Source organism: Seriola lalandi, unplaced genomic scaffold (assembly GCF_002814215.2).
Source record: "Seriola lalandi dorsalis isolate HSWRI2012SDOR001 ecotype SW California unplaced genomic scaffold, Sedor1 jcf7180002054676, whole genome shotgun sequence".
Taxonomy (NCBI): domain Eukaryota; kingdom Metazoa; phylum Chordata; class Actinopteri; order Carangiformes; family Carangidae; genus Seriola; species Seriola lalandi.
The window spans coordinates 252,568-274,495 of NW_019525229.1; the positions used below are offsets into that span (position 1 = coordinate 252,568).

The 21,928-nt window shown below is 42.2% G+C and overlaps 1 protein-coding gene and 3 non-coding genes across 4 annotated transcripts in view; 3 read left to right on the forward strand and 1 right to left on the reverse strand.

The window, feature by feature from the left end:
• sema4f (sema domain, immunoglobulin domain (Ig), transmembrane domain (TM) and short cytoplasmic domain, (semaphorin) 4F) overlaps nt 1–6,357 on the reverse strand; it is a 54,197-nt gene extending 47,840 nt beyond the window's left edge. The window contains exon 1 of the mRNA XM_023421774.2: nt 5,574–6,357. Coding sequence (XP_023277542.1) covers nt 5,574–5,682 — 109 coding nt within the window. The 5' untranslated portion in view covers nt 5,683–6,357. The remainder of the gene's footprint in view (nt 1–5,573) is intronic.
• Nucleotides 6,358–10,323: 3,966 nt separating this feature from the next.
• Nucleotides 10,324–10,395, forward strand: trnaa-ugc (transfer RNA alanine (anticodon UGC)). The gene has a single exon. It is a non-coding gene; the product is annotated as a tRNA-Ala (tRNA).
• Nucleotides 10,396–10,889: 494 nt separating this feature from the next.
• Nucleotides 10,890–10,961, forward strand: trnaa-cgc (transfer RNA alanine (anticodon CGC)). Its single transcript has one exon. It is a non-coding gene; the product is annotated as a tRNA-Ala (tRNA).
• Nucleotides 10,962–16,432: 5,471 nt separating this feature from the next.
• trnaa-ugc (transfer RNA alanine (anticodon UGC)) lies at nt 16,433–16,504 on the forward strand. Its single transcript has one exon. It is a non-coding gene; the product is annotated as a tRNA-Ala (tRNA).
• The last annotated feature ends 5,424 nt before the right edge of the window (nt 16,505–21,928 follow it).

A 21,928-nucleotide genomic window follows, 5' to 3' on the forward strand; every position in this document is an offset into this window, starting at 1 on the left:
GTTTGATTAAAAAAAGCGTCACTTCAACTTGAAATTAAACAGAACAAGAGGCAGAAAAAATAAAACGCTACCCCATGTGTCTAAATGCCGAAAATAGTTCTCTGTGCATTATAATTGGTTTCAACTTACTTTCTATCAGATGGGATTTTCACGCAACAGAGGGCGAGAGAGGAAAAAGACGAGGCCAAAATGCAGGAGTGAATGCCAATGAGTTGATTGTCTATGCTTCAGCTGTACGCAGCAATCTTTGGTTCTAAAGCCCTCTGAAGGTAATACATACTCAATGCTCAACGCCCTCTCTACTAAACCCCTCAAGACTCAATCTCCAGAATGCTCCACCGGCCTCAACGACATGACGCTGCACATTTCACGAGATTTTCACGAAGGAGGGAGCGAGAAACAAGGCTGGAAGGAGGAATGGATGAATGGATGAATAAAGATGAAGGAGAATTCCAGGCATCCCACCTCCACTAAAGCAGCCCACCATGACTCTGACCCGCAAGCATCCTGTGTTCAAACTGTTTGCAGCAGTCATTCAAGGGAGGGAACAGACGTACTGGAAGAAGAGACGCAGAATCAGGGCGGAGCAAAAAAAAAAAAAAAAAGTCACCAAGAATCCCAATCATGAAATCTTTCCGGGAATGCGACAAATGGAATCTGCTTGCGTCGACTTGTGTGTGTGTGTGTGTGTGTGTGTGTGTGTGTGTGTGTGAGTGTGTGAGTGTGTGTGGCCTTTGACATCTGACTCAGTTTGACCTTTACGCTGACAGGCTGCAGTCACAGGAGTGCCTGTGTGGGCTGACCATTCACAAACAACGTGGGAGAGAGCTCCAACGACTACGTACGTGTGCATTGCTAATGTACTCCTCAGATTCGTAGAATTCATAGAGAGAGCTTTATGAGCTCAGGCGTATGAGAAGCGAATGAACTTTGCTGATGAACGTATGAAGGAGTGAGAGAGTATTTTCTGTAGGTGGCTGATGGAAGCTGGGATTTCACTCCCTCTTTTATTCACTTCCTCTCGCTGACTTTTAACACTTTTTGGTTTCAGTTCAATTAAATTCTCTAGCTCACTTCAAAACAAATGTAATGTTACTAGGCTTACAGGTCAATGGAAATGGTTTCTCTGACCTTTGCAACAAAGATAACGAGAAAATTAAGGATTTGGAAGAAAATGGGAAGAATTAAAGAGAATAAGAGAAGAAAGAGGAGGGTAAAAGGCAGAGAAATAAAACAGAGATGTAGCTAAAGACAAGAAACAGAAACAGATGCTAAGTTGGGAGTCAGAGACTAATAACCACATAAGCCAGGAGGGAAAGCCTCTAACCAGGTGTGGTATTTGTGTTGAAGAGAAGAGAGATATGAAGAGGAGGATGGAGGAAGGAGGGTTATAAATGAACACAGTTTTCCATGCCACAGCCCCACAAAGACCTAGGGCTTATCAGACAAAACTAAAAGAAGCACTGAAAGCATTTCTGATGCCTTTACTCATTCCCATGGCACCACTCAGCTCCACCAGGCCCCATCATCATCTACACTCAGAAGAAAGGAGAGAGATGAGGGGCCGGAGAAGATTAACAAAGAAAGAGAGGGAAGAAAGACTCCTTCTCTTGTCTTTGCATAACCGCTTCATATTCCCCGGTGGGAGACAACAATGCAGCCTCAACCCAAACACATGATCTACTGTAGTCCATATGTATTCTCACAGACAGTCAAGTGGTTACACTCTTCCTGGACAAATCCCCAGACATGTTTCTGATATGAAAACAGAAAAATGGGAATTCTTGCACATTTGGACAAAACCAGACAACTAAACAACACATGTCGCCTGCTGTATGACCCCGTTTTCCAACAACAGCATGCATGAGTCCACCCAGGAAAATGGGGTCCTCGAGCTTGAATGACCATATAACAGTGGCGTCCAGAAAACTGTGGGCTCCACTGTGTAAAATAACGAACACATTTTTATGAAATCAAAATCAGCTTTCAAGGAAAATGGGTGGAGGAGCTCTTCTAAAAGCCGTCTGACTGTGACTTTTGTTTAGGCCATCATATGCTAACTGCATTCCATTTCCAGACTCCAAGCCGTGTTAGACACAAACCTCCTTAATGAAACACTGCGGCAGAACCACGGCAGAACCGGGAGAGGAGCAGCAGAGGAAATACAACTGAATTGTGGAATTCATTTCAGCTCTGTGGCCAAAAACGTTGGCAACGTTTGCACTTTTCACACTCATGGGTGTGAGGTGGACGTGTCCTCACTCGTGTCATTTTTAGTGTGAATCAACTGGTTTTTTTTTTTGTGAAATTCATGAAAAGCACAGACAAGACCAAACCACAAATACAATGAGTCTCGGGCCCCACCCCTCCCTCAACAGTGTGTAGTGAAATCAAGGCAGTCCCTGTGTTTTTCAGGCTTTGATAATCTTTCTTATACTGGACTCCCATCCGCCCACACACACAGACATAGTTCACCGCTAGCCAAGTGCAAATGTTGGCACTAAAACAGAAAACTACAATGGAGTAATAAATCTTCTATCCTTGAGAGCTACCGGAGTGAGGAACGTTTGAATAGAGATTCTGTTAAGCTGCTGTTGACTACAAACAAAGAGAAAGGTTTTGGTGAGCAGGCAGGTGGACACTGGGTGGGCTGAAGAGCAGCACACTGCTTATATACAGTACCTGCATAGTTTGCGACTAACCAAGCTAATCAAAGCAGACGTAGCTCCTCTCTCCTCCACTATAAAAAGGGACCCCGATCCATACAGCGGGTGCAGCGCCAGGAGCCGGGCCCTCCCTCCTGTGCCGACACCCTAATGAGTTTCATGTGAGGAGCATTAAAACGGCTGCTAGGCCACTGAAACTGACTGGAGCTGGCAGAGGGGCCGCTCTCTGATCCCATCACAACACACACACACATAAACACAATGTAAAGTCTGGTGTTTTAGAAATTATATCAACACTCCTGTGTATCTTAAACTTTAACATAAGTCTTTCTTTACTTTACCCACATGCCTAAATACAGATGTGTACTTAATGAATATGTTTTGATGTTTTTTTAAGTTAAATGTTAAATTATCATGACCAGCTACACAGGCTTGTTTTTCTTTAAATGAAAATCCCACACTCTGATGGCAACATCGTTATGCAGTGTGTAATTTAAGCCAAACAGCTTTATGACTTTTCCCCAAACCGTTAACCAGAGAGTTTGAACAATTCCACATCCGTCTAATTAGCCACAGCACCAGTTCATATGAACACAACTTACAAGTACAACAGATACAGATGTGTCATAACTCATCGTTCTGATGACACATAGATCATATGGACCAGACTGACTTTCATATCACTCCCGGAGCAACATATTGCTCCTGATGTCAGACGGTATCTAGAAGCGGATACAGCAGAACTGCATCCGACAGCAGTTTCCATTAGCTTCAGCGCTCTGTGCACAAAGCCACCTGGACTGTTACTGTACATGCAAACCAAGCACAACACAAACACACACACATATCACCTGACCAGTTGCTTATAACAACTACACTGTCTTACATAAGAGTCTCTCTTCAGTTATCATAACACACATGCGAGCAAACACACACACACACCCTGCTGAGGATGTCAACTACTTTTAACTTAACTGGTTGCTGTGACTTTAATCAGGGTAAGAGTCATGAATGTTTGCACTTAGCAACCAACCTTTGATGCATCTGATCTGACAGAATAACAATGATGCTACATGAAATAAAATATTGATGCATTTCTTAATCTACATTTTTTTTTGTGAGGATGAGGAGAGCTGCTCTGTGGGGCGTCATATCTGCATGTTTCCCTCTCTCTCTCTCTCTCTCTCTCACTGCTGTGTGTTGGCACTCGCTCCGACTGTATTTGTTGTGGGGCCAGCGTGCCACAGGCCACTGTTGCGTAATGACACACACAGAAACAGAGACCTAACTTACAAACACTGCATTCATTCAGCATTTGAGCCTGAATCAACAGCAAGCAGGAACTGTCAGATGTAAGCACTGTGTTAACATATAGGTCAGCCATGGAAATGCAAAGGGTTAAAGCACAATAAGATCTGGTGCAGAGTGCAGCCTTAGAGCAAAGCCCATTAAAACAGTCAGGTGACTGGAGTCCGGGCTGATGGTCAATGGATACACGGTGACGCAACCTCTAAATCTTTCCTCCTCACTGCATCTGGGTGTAAACACCATCACATGGTGGAGAGGGAGAGAACGCACCGAGAGCAAATAATCAGACACAAAATACTGAAAGGAGAATGAAAGAAGAAAAATATACAGGAGGAACAAACAACAGGGTCAAATGGGGAGATTGCACAGATACTTATTTCCCTGCAGACAAAGAGAATACATTCAAAACATGGACAAATAGAGGGACCCAGACACGCTCATACAGACTGCAATCCAATCTCCAGAGGGTAACAAAATAGCTCTGTATGACTATTGCCCCATAAGCCTCTTATTATTTTGTTGTGATGGATGTCTCCTCTCATTTTATGTTTTCCATTTTAACTGTCAGTCAGTTTGCAGAAAACAGGAAGGCTGGCGAGTCTGTGCTGCTGACCCTGATGGTCACGGCACAAAGAGGCAGCTTGTTAGAGAGCCGAGCTTGTCTTCCATTCACTCCGGCTTACAGCCATCCAAATTCTGTGTCAGGTTCCCTCTCTCTCTCTCTCTCTTCATCATTTTCCCACTTCACATTTCGGATATGGTTGTGAATGTGATGCACACACAGCCACCTTTCATTTTAAAAAGTGGTCATTTTAGAGTTTTGCCATCCAAACCTATTTAAGCCCCTGCATCCACTCTGCTCAAGTGTCCCAGAGCAAGATGCTGAATCACTACCAGCTTACACAGCCGCTGATCCTGACCTCTGCCTTCTCCAGACCAGAACAAATGAAAAGACAAATTCCCTAGACGGATCAATCCCTCCAGCGGGAAGCGCATTTGACTGAACTGTTCCTTTAAATCTGAAAGCTGCTACGTGTCTGGATCAACCAGCAGCCCGGTGTTTCTGCCCAGTCTGTGCACTTGTTGTTGGCGTTGAGGTCAGAGAACAAGTCTGGCACCTGCTTGGTTCGCCAGCATCACCATTTATCAAGCCACAATAAAGGCACAAGGCAGCCCTTTGGCACCGCGCTCTCAGTGCGTAAAAGCAGCAGCAGCGCAGAGCAGAGGTTGCGACACAAATGCAGGTTTAACTTTGGGTTAAATGGGGTTTTGTACCAAGTACTGCCAATACACATCATGCATCATTTTGGGCATCGGTTTTGCATATGGTTGAATAACGTCAGACAACATGCAAACTACATTAAAGTTGCAGGTGTTGCTCCAGCCACATGAGTGATTGTTGATAACGTTGATGATGCTGATTACAGGTATCAAACCTGTAATCAGCATCATCAATAAGGATGATGTGGATTGTGAATCCACCTATAACACCTTTTTAATTGCATACATTATTTGCAAACTCATAATACAGCCCATCCAATTGAAGATTTTTAAAATTAGCTTTATCTATTAAAAAAAAAAAAAAACACTCTCAGCCACCTTCCCGGTTGTAGTCGCCTTCCTGTCCGCCCAGAGTCGCTGCCCAGGAGGCTCCAGAGAACAGGCACAGGACCGGGAGCAGGATCAACATGGCACCGTCAGGAGTCATCCTGATTCTGCTGCTGTCCAGGTCCAGGAGGGGAGGGTGGAGGTCCGTCCGATCTGATTTCAACACCAAAGTCCCGGACTCGTGGTTTCAGCTGAGATGCATCCTGATCCTGATCTTGGCTTCAGGGTTTCTCTGAGGGGCGCAGGGCTCGGTCTAACACAATGAGGGGTAAGTTGGGGTAACTGTGTTTAAATGCAGAAATGCAAAAATCTTAAATGGTTTTTATTCTGTTATTCGGTTACAGGTTACTCTTTCCTCGAAGCTACAGTCTGCACAAAGCGCACAGCGCAACTGAGGGTTGGATTATCCACTAGAGAAAAGCGACATGCTGGAAACCAGGAGATCATGTATTTTAGTGATGTTTGTGGTGTTTTCCGGTCACAAACTGTGAGTCAAAGTAATCCAAAAGTAGCGTCCTCCAGTGCAGGAATAATGTCCTGTGTCGTGGGCTGTAATCAACTGAAGCCCCACTCGCTGAAGTCGCTGAGCCTGTCCCGCCGGTATAAACAAACCTCCGCCCGTCTTCACTTTTAAATTATCGAAGAAAATTAAAGCAAGAAAATTACATTTAAAACACCGAAACAAACAAAAAAAGAAATCCCAAGCGCGCGCTGTGTCGGTGAGGCGATATAGTGGATTGCGACCGGCTCGAGGATGTGCTGCTGTACAGCTCGAGCGCTGAGTGTAAGAGCAGGCAGTCTCGGGCCCCGCCCTCCGGAGAAGGCAGCGCGAGAGTAAACAGGTGAGAATGGGGACAGGTGCAGAAAAGACCCGTATAGCGTTTTCGAAGAGTAAGATAATGGCCTCACTGTCATAATATCCTCCCGTAGAGCTGCATGTGTGTCTTTGTGTTATGAATGTTTAATTTTAAGAAAACTAAACTAAAACTCTCAAATACATCAGTAATATAATATCAGTATTGGCCCAAAAATCCAGCATGTGTTGGGTTGTAATGTGTGATATAAGCTGTTTAATGTGTCCCCTCAACCCTGAATAGGATCAGCCATTAAGTCTGATCAAATGTTTTACCCAAGGTTTTCCCCAGACTCAACTGAATGACCTTCCATTTATAATCATCGCTGAAATAATGAAGCCAATTCAGAAACTCCACGTGAAGAGGGGAAGGACTTAGCACTCACTATGGAATATTTAAATCATAGTCCAATTTACTTCTCCTCCAGTAACTATGAACAAAAAGTACAGTAGCTAAAATATATAACGCCTGTTTAACATAATGAAGCCATTTTCATTCAGAATAGCCGTGTAAAGGTCTCTCTCCTCCTCTAAACTGTGTTATCGTTTTATTAATCCACCTGTCAGTCATCTGCATCGGGAGGGGGCGGAGCCTCCAAAGTAAAGATGATTAAATAGTAGTTGTGAGGTCAATGGTCTCCAGGCCTTAAACACACTAATAATCCCTAGAGAGGGTGTTTTCTGCCATGTGCCTCATAAAGATGAAGCCCTGTGATTTAAGCAAGTAATGACACATAGTTATTTGAAAAGCAATAAACTGCACCCTCCTAGAAATTGCTCATGCCTGATTTGTAATTTTAATATTTGTCTTTTTCTTCTTTTTTTTTTGAATAATTGTACAGCAGCCACCACTCCAACACTGAAAACATGTACACTTGCTTTCCCGCTTCCTCCCTCCTTCTCCCTGGAGGGACAGCGCCACGGCTGGCACTGCTGAACGGCTAATTTCACGGGGCGGGGGTGCAGACATGTACCCCAACTCTTGGACAAAAGGGAGGGGTCACAGTGGAGCTTGGATTAAAGGATTTGGTAGATGAAGAGGGGGAAGAAGGAGGAGGAGAAGGGGTCAGAGGTGAGGGAGAGACGATAAAGAAAAAGCCAAATGGAGCTAAGAAGTGAGCGGCGCCGTCTCTCATCAAGCCCGATTAAGCTCACACTGTGCGTGTCTCATCTTTACGCGGCCGATGACTTTTGAATGACGAAGCATCACTCACTATCACAATAGATGTCTTCATTTGCAGCGGCTGCAGCAGCCGTTGGAGCTGTGGGCACTTGAGCAAACCCCACCCTGCCTTCACCCGTGACTTCTAGGGTGGCGAGCATATTTATCAGTGTCAGCGCGGAGGTCCACATCCACGTCTGGGTCAGTTACTGTTGAGATTAACTCCTGAACGTCTGGGAGGAAATTTAAATTCAGGAAGTGGGAGTGTCTTTGGTAGAAATCCATTGAACCAAAGACACTGCTGCCCCCTTCTGGACAGGTGAAGTAAGCAAGTACTAAAATAGCTGATTCCTAACCCAGACCCTTGAACAAATTGAATTGCATGAGAAAATAGTTGCAGTAAATGGGAATTACAACCAAAAGCAGGTTTCCTCCAGATATCAGTAAACAAGATAAGCAGGCACAAAGACAAAGCCAGATGCACCGACACAGTCAGATTGATTGAGGCCTTCAAACCACTCCACACACACTGGTTCAAATTGAAGCACAACATTTGCACAAATTGGCTGTTCAGATTGGCATAAATTAACCAGAAGCACCAACCAGTGAGGAGTATGGCCTTAAAGGGATTGCCACGGCTGCTTATCTGTCCCTGCACATTAATATTCAGACCCTGATGTAAGGAAGCTGCAATCCATGACCCTGCACTCCCTTGGTTAATGTGTGTGTTCAGTGTTCATGCCTGTTTATGCATTGTCACAAGTCTGTAAATGTGTCTTTTCTGTGTGTACAGTATGTGTGTGCACGCTTGCATACATGTGCGCACATGTTTGAAACAATTTTGTGCGTCGGACTAAACCAGACACGGGTTAGGCCAAAGGTTTTTTCATGTGTGATTGCAAGCATGTGTGTATGTATGAATGTGTGTGTGTGTGACTAATGGTTGGGGACCACTGGTTGAAGCTGGGTAGGGGGTGGGGGTTATGACAGAAAAGAAAATCAGACAGAGGAAAGAGCTGGAGAGAAACTGACAAGCCACCTCCTCCAGTAAATGTAATTATATGGCACCGAATCACTGAGTGAGCTGCTCCTTGATCAGCTTTAGGCCACACAAACACACACATACACATACACACACACACACACACACACACAGACACACACACACACACACACACACACACACACACACACACGTGACATTGACCTTGTTCTTGGACATCAGGGCAGAATAGAGGAGCAGTGACTTTGTTGAAAAAGACTGTTTGTTGTGAAGTCTCTGCATTAAATCTAGCAAATCTGTGAGTGGTCTATTTTCTGGGTAAGTGATTCATGCAGTCATGCTTTTTAATTCTGTTCCCGTACTTATTGGTTGTGTGTTTTTGTGTGTGTGTGTGTGAGGGGGGGGGTTCACAAATGGATGGGGGCTTTTGCCCTAAAGAGCAGACAGGCTACTCTCACACACAGAAAACCTCATTTAGCTAACAGCTTTCATTTCCCTAATTAAACCCAAGATGCTGTACACCCTGGTTTTCTGTCTCCATCTCTCTCTCTCTCTCTCTCTCTCTCTTTCTCTCTCTCTCTACATCTTCTAACCTCCCTTGCCCCACCATGCTTTCCACCTCCCATGCTGCATCTGCGCACACTTCCCTCTCCCTCCAACTGTCTGTCTAAATTTATTAATCAAGCTGTCAATCTAAAGGAATATAAAAACACAGAGCAGAAATCCTGTGCAGAATGTGTGCATTTGACCTACGATGTCTGACTAAAACAGGTTACCAGGCAAGCTTGGAGTCAATCCCCACCCTGTGTGAGATCCACTACTTGTGTTTGCATCGCAGCTGGGTTGTTGCCAACTGATTTACCCCCCATCCCTCACCTCTGCTGAGGAGGAAATGGAACAAACAGCCCAAAACCTTTTTCCACTAATCCCTAACAATGGACTCTGCTGTTTTATTGTGGAAGGGATTCAGGCTGTGGCTCTGAATCGTTGTTCTGAGCCCAGGTGAGACTGGAGACACTCACTTCAAGCATTTCATTAGCTTCATTCCACCCAAATGATCCATGACTGTGGGTGTTTTTGTCCAGGTTATTCAAGTTACACAGACATTTTAATCTGCCACAGGGAGGTTTATTAAGTGCATGAAATGAATCCATCATATTTCATACATATGTGTGTGGATAAATATAATATATGATGGATCACCTGGACTCCGGCTTTGAACAAAGGATGTATTATAATGCAATTTCTTTATCTTCCAGTATAGGAGATGTAGCTTTGTGCATAAAGTCAATCCCCAATAGCTTGTCTAAGATGATACTTTTCTGTGGGTCACATAAGACCACAAAATACTGAATGTAGAAGGTCACTTTACATTAAGGCTTTCAACAAAAGGTCTGCTGTAACCTTGCAGATGCGGGCAAATGAACCGGCTCCTCTTTTAGAGAAAATTACAACTTTAAATTCACAATACTTTTGGACTGTAACAGCCTTCAACCTGATTAGCTTGTCTCCCATTCAGCAGATTGAACACACTAGTTTTTTGTAACATGACAGCAGAAGGTGTGTGAACAGCACAAATATGAATATGAATTGAGTGTCATATCCCGCTACATTTGTTGGTCTTCAATAATCAGGGACAGCTTCATTAATCATGCTATGAAAGGTGATGAGATTCATACCACCGCTTGTTCAATGATTAAAGGCAGCAGTGGTGTGAAACAGTGGGGATGTAGCTCAGTGGTAGAGCGTATGCTTTGCATGTATGAGGCCCTGGGTTCAATCCCCAGCATCTCCACCTCTTATCTACAATGTAAAGTCCACCTTTGGCTCACACAATACTATCAGATACATTATGTTAAAGTCTGTTTTACTAAGAAATATTCACCAAACATCTTTCCGCTTCCCACATAAAGAATGAATGGGAAACAATCAGATGCTTTATCAAAGAAAATGACAACATGAAATCCACATGAATTTGTGTCTGCAGTAACCTTCATCACGGTTAGCTCACCCCAGTGGTTTCTTTTTATACAACAGATGCACTGTGGTTTGATAAATGTAATATGAAGCACAGGTTTAATGTAATATAATTTCATGATAATCTTTGGTTGCATCACCTGTTTGTATCTTCATCATTCCCCATCTTCTCTTTGTCCCCACAAGCCCTTTCCTTCAGCAAACACACAAAATGAAGGCGGTGAGGAGAAGGGGGTTGAGACTGAAGAAAGACGGAGAAGCAGAGAGCATGGAGTGGGGGTGGAAGACGGAGCAGTAAATGTGTTAAGAACAGGGGATGTAGCTCAGTGGTAGAGCGCATGCTTCGCATGTATGAGGTCCTGGGTTCGATCCCCAGCATCTCCAGCAACAGGAAGGGAGGCAACATGTTCTCCTGTAATTGGGAGCCTTTAGACTGTTGTGATTTGCTCCCAAGAGAAACAACAAGTAAATGTTTATTTGTCATGTAAATATGTTTAATGTTACTCAGGGAATGACGTGTAACCAAGCATGTGATAGAGTTGTGTTTCTTCTTCTCTCACCGCTGAGATAAAAAACAAGGAATGAAAGAAAAAGAAAAAAAGCAATACGGGTGAGAGGATGGATTGGGCAGCAGTGAAAATTGCACAACTCCTCCCAGAGGTTTCCCCAAAGTCAGTGAACAATGATTTGCCCACAAACTTGTCAGCAAGTGGAAAATCAAGGCTAACATCGTTTAGTTTGAATTTAGCAGTAGGCAAAAGCATTCACCAGAGTGGCAGCCTCCCACCACATCGAAGGTGAATGAATTGAAAAGAACCTGAAGGGTCATTTTCAGCTGCTTTTATAACTGAAATAGTTTAGGATATAATAGATTTTATCAGGCCTAAATGTCTCCCTGCTGTCCTCCAACCATTTTTTTCCATAATAGATACACACTGTGGAATTATAGATACGGTGATAAGAAAAGCAAGACTTTTGTTTAATGTCATTTTATCCTAAACTTTGCTCATTGTGTCCTTCAGTCTCCCTCCTCATATTTGTGTCCGTAAGCCCTTAAGCAAGCAGAGCACAGGGGACAAGATGAGTGAAAAGAAGAAATGAACAAAAAGAAGTGAAGGAGTAGCTTTTGTTCTCAGGCCATCACAAGAAAAAAACAAGACCAATAAGAATCTGAAATCAATTCTGTATTTTTTTTTTTTTTTTTTTATCTCTGTAAAGAGAAAACTAATCCCATGATTATTAACTGCACTTTGGCTTTCACTCCCATGAATCCCTTCAGGCTGTATTACAGTTATGTCACATGCATGTCATATTGGATATTGTAGCATAATTAAGAGCAACCAAAAAATCCTGAAATCAGCCCTGTGTCATCTTTAAAAATTTAAATTCATGGATTAAAACTTCTCCCAGGATTCCCAAGGTGTAGCAATAATCTGTCAACCTTTAACTTCTTCCAATGTGGCACGAACACAACATGACTGACGCTTCCAGGAAACACAAATATTATACCACCAATATAAATAATGCACCTGCTGAGGTGGTGCAACACAATGCTTGGCGGAGGAAATAAAGGCGTCTCACATCATCACATACACTGCCCTGTGCATGTTGTCAGTGTTAAGGTGTCTGTCAAACATTAGCACATGATTGCAGGCACCTCTCCCATACAGCCATGGGAGGAAACTGTGTGTGCCATCTATGCCGGTGCTGTGAATTGAAAATGTTCAAACAGGGTGAAACGATCAATAATTTACATGCCACATACAAACATACAATCTAGATATAAGCAAACACACACATGAACGCACACAGACTCACACAGACTCACACACACGCGCACACACACACACACACACACACCATATCTTATTAAAAAAGTCTTGTCTAATCAAAGGGATCATTTCAGCTATAATAAGCCTGCACGTCCGTGGTGTAGCCATTCTTTATTGTAAGCTGAAATATAATCATTAGCCTTATCCTTCTTAGGATCACAAAGTGCTTTGTAAGACACACATGCTGCTATTGGCCAAGGGCTGACCACTTAAACCGAACGCTGCTAAATCGAATCATCCAACGCAGTGTTTCCCAAGTCGCATTGAAAAACTGTGTGAGTGGCTCAAGTAATTTTATTAGGTATCAATTACAATTTGATTTATAGAATTTATATATGTCCACATATTTTGTTTTGTTTTGCATGTGTTACAACGAAGAGTGTGTAAGAATAAGTTAGCCAGTGAGCACAGGAGCAAAGAGAAAAGGGAAAATATTACAATATTACATTACAATTGATTGAGAGAATATTTCCAGATGAGTCATTCAGGTTCTGGAGCGCAGAGTAACAGCAGATACACTCACAAAGCTAAAGGTTTTAAGATGCACACTCACGCTGTTGTGACTCTGATGAAAGAAGAGTGTTACTTATCCAGTATCAGCCTCCTTATGGTAAAGAAAGGTAAAATGTTATTACCCAGTGTTGCTCTAACCTAATTCCTTATGTGTGACATTCTGGTAGACTGATTCCACAGCAGATGGTGCTATCAATTATTGAGCCCATGAAGACAACTCTGCCCTCAATCAGATTAAGTAGATTATGCCAAAATCAGCTCCCTTATGGTTTAGACTCTGTTTCTTAGATCAACAAACAACATCAAGTTGCACACCCCCAACACCACCTCCTTAGCCCTCTTTTAACCCGTCTTAAACACTTTTTCTCTCTTGTGACTGAAATCTATCTGTCTAATTATCTATCTATCTATCTATCTATCTATCTATCTATCTATCTATCTATCTATCTATCTGTCTAATTATCTATCTATCTATCTATCTATCTATATAAAGTGTCTCTTCTCACGAGTCTTAAAGCGTCACATCCCCTGGGTGTATTTGTGTGTATGTTAATTTATGCAATTTTCAAATCTGACCTAAATACGTTACACGTTGAGCCTTATCCGACTACATACCATGATGGAGTCACTGCCAACGTATTCGCCGTTCCACCCAACCCAATGTAAATGTCCCCTTAATCCTGTTAACCCACTCTTACTGTGTGGAGATGCTGGGAGAGTAGGAGAGAGCCCGGGGCGAGTACGACATTGTACGCCTCCACCCCGCTGAGATCTAATTGAAGAAACAAGTGCTCAGTACAAAGTGAAGCTCCTTGGCTCGCAGTGACATTAATACATGACTAGTTTGAAGAAAGAAAAAAAAAACCTCTATGATCCACAGCGTATAAATCTGAAAAACAGGATTTTGAATGTGGGGGTGCAGAAGAAGAGGAAGCAAATTTTAACAGCAGCTTACGTTGTGTTTAAGTTGAGGTTCACAGCAGCGTACCTGCTGAATCAGCCAATCTACAAGTACGGTCCAGCAACCAGCAAAATCCTTCAGTCAGCATGACTTTGCTGCTATTTTATTGACATTGAATGAATAAAAAGACTACAAGGTAATAGTCTATGTATTCTTTTGTTTCCTAACTACTTTCAATATAGCACTTCGGTGGAGAGACTTTTAACCCTCGTTGGTGTCACTTTCAAAGCAAACTTTACGCAGAGTTTATCATTTGTAACTGATGGATTTATTAATAATTAGCAAATATTTAGTTTCTTTTTAATAGTATATATAGATACAATATTTTTCTCTTTATAGTTCTGATGCATCACCCATGTATCGCTTTTTATTACATTCATCCAGAATATTTCCAGAACGCTTTCCCCTTCACAGTGATACTATTTTCTCTGAGGTACACAAGAATTCATTCCACCATTGCTGTTGTGTAGAGGACATGTCAGACTTTCAATGTAGTAGGACACATGTCTTAGCAGCTGTCGTAGCAAGTAAAACTGTTTTACTGGGAGAAAGCTAAGCCACTGTGGGACAATACATCACAAAGAGCTTCGCTCGGGCCCAGCATAGTGCTACATTTCTTGTGTTTAACATTATTTAAGCTAATTGTAGGCTTTTTAAAAAAATATTATAACTATTTCTCAGTACAGTATTTACAAAGCATAAATAGATCATGTTTCATCTCCTTTCCTCTCTATTTCCTCTCAGCTTGAGTTGATGAACAGCGTGTTTCAGTGTGTTTATGTATCCACAAGGTCCCACATGCTTTTCATTGTAACTAAAGCTTTTTGAAAAACAATAATTAACCTCCTCGCAATCCATTCTTGCAGATTTAAACACATAATCACTGTGTGTGTGTGTGTGTATGAGGTGTGGGTCAGTGGATGATAACATGACAAGATGTTTACTGATAGATTTGTAGCATGCGAGACGATTGGGGTCATTGTTCCTTGATGATAAAATCTTCCCCCTGAAAGGATAAGGCAGGTCTATTGTGTGCTAAGCTGTTCTTGACAATTGATTCTCACTGAGCAAGAAAAAGAGTCTTAATTGAAAAGGAGTGAGGAAGTGGATTCACTGGACAACATTACCAGCCGTAGTTAGACAGTCCAGATGCTTTACAGTAAGAATAAACTTAAATTTCAGGGATGAGTTCATTCAAGTTGAATCACAATGGAAGATTTTGCTGATGATTGTTTGCCACAGAAACATGCTTGTGCCCAGCGCTGGGAGATAAACTGCTGTGGGTGGCTGATAGCACAGAGATTTAAACCCTTTACTGTAAATGCTACCACAGCTTTTGACTCTGGCTGGGGCTGCCTCTGTTGGCTTTATCACTCTGCTGCAATGTGGGCCTGAGCAGATGTGGACTATTCCCATTTCAGAGACAAGAGCTGCTTTGCTGAATATGTTCAAGGCCTTTTAGTGTCAAAGCATTTATTGTTTGAGGGAGAGGAATGCTTTGGCTGTACTGCTGTAAAACTGTACTGAGTCCAGCTTCAGTACTGATACTAAGACCAATTTCCTCCCTCCGACTTGTGTTTATATTCTCCCCAGAGCTGAAAACATTTTTATCCAGAACCACTGTACTGTACTGTAGCTCTGTTCATCCTAAATACACCCCTGATACTGTAGTCATGCTAGTGGCATGGCTGAAACTAATGACGTTCCCATCGGCCTCAGCTGTAGTTTGTGTGTAGGGCTAATGCTAATGCTTGTGCTAACATGATAAACCAAAAGGGTAAACTTTAGCATTAAGCTTTGTCATGTTGGCATTGGGCACAGTATGTGCACTGCCTAGTTTGGCCTTTATTACTATAAATATGACAACACTCAAACCTTTCATACATTCGAATGCACTGCCATCATTTTAACACAGCTGTACACTGACAAGACAGACGACAGCATGTTAAGCCTTCCACACTCATTTGCAGGAAAAAATTACATCGCACTCAGACTGTGTAAGATCACATTGGAATAATTACACAGCAGCCAGTGTTGAAAGGATATGAGATCATGGTTATATGGAGGAAACAGATAATTTCATTCAGCTGATTCAGTGGTTGATTACACAGATTATTCTACACTATGGATCGCTGATGAAATCATTCACTCCGCTTATGTGTGACTGTCTGCAGCTGTAATAATCATCAGCCTGACATGTTGAAGACTACATGTTACAATGGTGTCCAGTACAACAAAAATATAGTGTATGTTTTGTTTGACATAAACTGGAATATCATAAGTCACTCACACGGGACGTACGCATGCACAATGCACGTCTAATTAGGTTCTTTTATGTCGTGAGACTATTTCTGGCCCTGTCTCTGTAACATAGAAGCTCATTAACATGAAGTCTTTTTACATTACACACTGAATTATATCTGCAACATACAGTATTTCACCCACATTCACTAAACCTGACAGAACGGCTTCTTAGAAAGATCATGATGTCGCTCCAGTGTCTCCTTTGAAAAAAAGCTTCTTTTATAGTGTATTGCTCTCACCCCAGTGGGGATGTAGCTCAGTGGTAGAGCGCATGCTTTGCATGTATGAGGTCCTGGGTTCAATCCCCAGCATCTCCACCTCTTATCTACAATGTTACCAAGCACTAGTCCTTCCCAGCTTCCTCATGTCCTCCTTTGGCTCACAAATACTAAAAGATACATAAAGTTCAAGGTTGTTTTACTACAAAATATTCACCAAAAATCCTTGCACTTCCTACATAAAGAATGAATGGGAAACATCAAACTCCTTGCAAAGGAAATTGCAGCAACAAATCCACATGAATTTGTGTCTGCAGTAACCTTCATCAGGGTTAGCTCACCCCAGTGGTTTCTTTTTATACAACAGATGCACTGTGGTTTGATAAATGTCTTTACAGTAATATGAAGCACTGGTTTTATGTAATATAATTTCATGATATTCTTTGGTTGCATCACCTGTTTGTATCTTCATCATTCCCCATCTTCTCTTTTTTCCCCACAAGCCCTGTCCTTCAGCAAACACGAGAAATGAAGGAGGTGAGGAGAAGGGGGTTGAGACTGAAGAAAGACGGAGAAGCAGAGAGCATGGAGTGGGGGTGGAAGACGGAGCAGAAATAAAGAGAAGGGGGTAAATTGATTCGTGGCTGGTTATAAGGCCTATGGAAAGGGAAAATGCTTGGATGGACGACAAATGTAATGTTGCTGAGAACACACTTACATCATGACTATTAATAAAGGACATGGTTCAATAATCAGCACATGAATATGGAGTAATGATTTCATCAGGAGGGAGAACGGGTTTGCGGAGGGACAGAGGGAGGGATGAATCCAGCTCGGGCGTCTGCTCTCATGACAACAGCTCCTTCATTTGACGATTCCGCAACTGGGGATGGAAAGAAGAAATTCATAGGGAATTAAAAAGGGAGAGAAGGAATGACAGGTGGACAGGAGGGAGGAGGAAGAGAGTGGCGTCTTTCCCTACCAAACATCTGCCGGCTGATGAGCAGGAGAGGAGGGGAGAGGAGGGGAGAGGAGAGGAGAGGAGAGGAGAGGAGAGGAGAGGAGAGGAGAGGAGAGGACCCAAAGTTTGAGAACTAAAAATACACATAGCAAAGTGGGGAGAGCAAATAAATCATATATTCTTTAAATACTGTATGAGATTAGAGGAAGGGTTCATCCCTCATGACGAGAGGGATTGGGAGCCCATGTCTCATTCTAGCCAACAGCCCTCTTCCTACTGTATGTGTGCATGAGAGAGAGAGAGAGAGAGAGAGAGAGAGGGAGAGAGAGAGAGAGAGGGAGAGAGCTTTGTGGTCCAAAAGCCAGTTTTCAAACTAACAAAAGAGCAGGTATTTGTTAATGATTTTTGAAGGGAAATAATGTTGGTTCCTTGTGTATACGTCTATCCTGTATTGCCTGTTCTCCATCTATAAATGTATTAAAGATTCAATTTCTCCCTAAAGCTGTAAGTTGAAATAAAATGGATTTGAATTGGCTGGATTTTACTTTGTTTTTCTAGCAAAAGGCAATCAAATCTGCTGGTGATGATTTATGGAAGTGTATTTGACACAGACCTCCTGTCTACAGCACCTGAGTGCACACAAGAGCCGCACTATATTACCTGCTCTTTCACTGATCACAAAAAACAGTTTATTTTCTTGGTTTCAAACCTGAGTGTGTTTCATTGAGTTTCTTGTAATGTTGTCAAGTGGCGTGTGATGATGTTGTCAGCGTACTCTGGAAATACACAAAGACGAATGCTCGATAACAACTTCTTGTAGCAATGTTTGTGATACAGTCGCTTCTACCACATTGAGATGACAGTTTATCTCCCGTGCGAGCGAGGCTGAAAAGATTTATTTAGACAATGTCACAAAAGATTCTGTTGTTTTTCCTCTGAGTGTAGGAACAGGTAGTTTCTCAGGGGTAAATGTAATCTGACAGACTTGGTTGGTGGTGTTACCCCCCTGGGTAAAAACTAAAGAATATGATCTGCTCAGGAGAAACATGTCAGAAAATATCACATCGCTTTAGTCACTCATTCACTGTTTTGAACAAATCACAGTATTTTTTCTTGAGGCAAGAACTGAGAGGGAATCATCCAGGAATACAGTCATAGGTGCTTTCACACATCCTCTTGATGTTGTCTCACTCCCCTCAGTCAGTCCGTCTATACTTAAGCTTTCTGCACCTGCTTCTGGATGGAGGAGGAAGAAGGTGAAGAAAGGCAAGAGAGTTTTAAAAACTAATTTAAAAAATGATTTGTTTATATTCTTGTAAGTCTAATTTATAAAAAATAATTGATAGTCCTACTTTCACCTCCTGCACCAACAATTAACAGTTCTGTAGACAACTGATGGTGAGAGGCCGGTAGAATATTTTCTAACCCATTTTATATTTCAAATAATTGTCATTCACAGTGATAAATCTGCACTATAGCACATCTCATCAGTGCACTTTAGATAAGAGGAGAGAAAGAAAGTTACCTTATTGTTCTGATACATAACACCCTTTATTCATTATACTAGTCATACACATATACACAGTCATTGCTAAGAGAAAGTGTGTTTTATGTTTCTCCTATTACGTGTAAAGTGGCAGCAAATTTGCTCCTGGGCACCACTCGTTCGATCTCTCTTTCTTCTTCACTCTCTCCATTTCCCTTCATGTCCTCATCCCTTCTTCCATCCCTCCTCTGAACACTCCTGAGCTTCTCCTTTGAGCTCCTTCAGCTCCCTGAAGACAGGCAGACAGGGAGGCAGGTTTTTTTGGGGGGTGGGGGGGTGGGAGGGTTAGTGCTGATGGGGGATGGAAGAGAGGGTGCAAAGAACAGTGTTCCCAGAATGTCAACACCCACACATGTGCACATCAACCTACATACACACACTAGAGAACCGGCTCTATAACCACCATACCCACTGGCACACACACCAACACTCGCACACAACTGCTGCCAGTCTTTCCACCTCAACCCCCCACCCACCCCTCTGAGGCCCCACTGTGGTTTAATTGGTGTAATTATATTTGCATAAGGCCGTCCTGTTTCAGCTAACACACACACACACACACACACACACACACACACACTCCTGACAAGTTTTAATAGGCAGGATAATTGAATATGTTTCTCCCGCTGGTGCCCTGAAGGGTGTATCCCTACATTTTGAGAAGGATCAGGCCTCCATACGTTTACTTAGACAAACAGGAGCCAATAACTCAACTGTTAATTAGATTTCAAAGGTTAATGGGCTCTAAGGGAGTGTTTGGGGTCATCATTGTACAGATGATTGAGAGAGGTAACAGTCTGCCTGCAAAGAACTCACACACAGAAGACGATAAGCTCCCTGTTAGTATCAGCCCAGTAACAAATGTGTTGCTATTCCCTTTTCCATGCATGAATTCACACTCCCTTGTGAAAAAAAAAACAAAAAAAAAAAACAATGTTAATGAAAAAGAACAAAAATAATGAGGGGAGGGCTTGAAGTGGAAATCATCCTGACATTTTCCCAAGTGTAATTTTTCTCCCCTCATTATTACCTGGTTACAGCTTAATATGTGAGACTGAATGAACGCTTCTTGTCCAGAACGAGCAACAACAAGAGAAACATAATTAGAAGCTCTAAGCCGAGCAGCTGAAGATGATGATCAAAGTAGCTACAAGTTCAGCCATTTAGTTGTTTTCTACTGTACAGCTGCAGTAATTGGAGGAGGCCTTGAGGTGGTGGATTAAAAAACAGGGTTTATTCAAAGGGTAATTATAGATGATATGCTTTATTTTTATATTTTATGATAAAAACATTGCATCTGTGTTACTTAAATGGTCACATCAAACGTCTCAATCATGACTCCCAACAAATCTGTGGTACATCATTTTAAGGCCTCATGCTAAACTCACTGTAGAGTAATGTAATAAGTGTGAGCACTCAGTGTGGTTAAAGGGTTCTTATGTGAATGTAATCTAATTCACTTTTAAGACTGATAGAAGAAGAAATGCTTACAGAAAACATGTTTTCTTATCTGTTTTAAACTCTCAACATGATCAATGTTGAAGTGATTTTAAAAAGATTTCATATCGAAGAAACTTGATTCCTTAAAATAATTATTATTGGTCCAGCAGAAGAAGAATCCCCTTCCTCAAGGTACACAACCCAGCAGGCACCAGACATCAGTGTAACATCAGAAAGATGATGTCTGCAGTGACTCTAATGTCAGGCAGACGTTAAACGTTAGTTGGAAATGAAAATTGTGTTGTGTGTCCGGCATGAGGCGTGGCTGGTCACTCCCTCTCTCCCGGTCTCTGGCAAACGAGGCACACCTGGGTTCAATCTTCGGCAATCACCTTCACCATAAAAGCCTGGTCATGACTACACTCCTGTGCCAGATAATGTGTCACCGCCTGTTTTTTTTTTATGTCTTGTATTTGCTTTAAAACCTCTTACATTAAAACTGTTAAAAGACGCCGCCAGTGGCCGAGTCTGCCTCAGTAGGTCCAGAAAAAAAACACACACACACAGCAAGTGCTGCACGCCTGCTGAGGAAGCATGACGTCCAAAAAACACAGAACATTTAGTGAAGTTGGACACAGCTTGTGTCCAGCAGTTAAAAGTGTAAAATATTTACATATTCATCGACTCTGGGTTTTCATTGAAAGGGAAGGAGCAGATGTGACTAAATTGATTTATATCAAAGTAAATGAACCTTTTATGAAAAAAAACATAGTAGACAAATTTTTTTTATTCCAAGCAGAGTTTTTATTTATGTCTTAAAACACGTCTGGAAGAGAACTTTGATAAATCAACAAACCACCAATCTGTTTTCAAAGCCAAGGACAGCTGACAGCTTCTTGGCAGTCTGATACACAGGTTCCCGGACGTCTTGGTTTATGACTCTCTGTGACCGCAGCAAACCCTGTAAAAAAAATGTTACCATGGGAAATTTCACCTGTATTACATTAACTGAGCTTTCAGGCCTGGGAGTGTTAACTCCTCCACCTCATGTACCTACAGCATTTATCATACAGGTGTTCATCAGTGTTTCAAGTCAGGTCCTGAAGATTATAGATACAGCTCAGCTAAAACCCTCACTAAAGAAACCCCCCTAGACAATAATGCACCAATCAGCTATAGGCTGATATCCAACCTTATTCATTAGTAAGATGAAGATGGTTTCAGTGCAAAAGAATCCTTTCTTATTTACAACAATATCCTGGAGGAATTTCAAAGTCAGTGTTGGAGATCATGTGTCTGAGGAACATGACATCTGCCGTGGAGTTGCTCAAGGGAGCTGCCTTGGTCTATTATTACTCTCACTGTACATGCAGCACCTTGTTGGCATCATCAGAGAGCACAATGTGTGTCTCCACAGTTATGCAGATGACACACAACCGTACATCTCTGCTGAACCAAATGATGGTAACTGTTTGCGATCACCTGCTGCTGGTTAACTGATGTTTCCCAGCAACAGCTGAACAAAGGGAATGTCACATTTTACTTGATCTTATGCATGTATTCCAATTTTTCATTT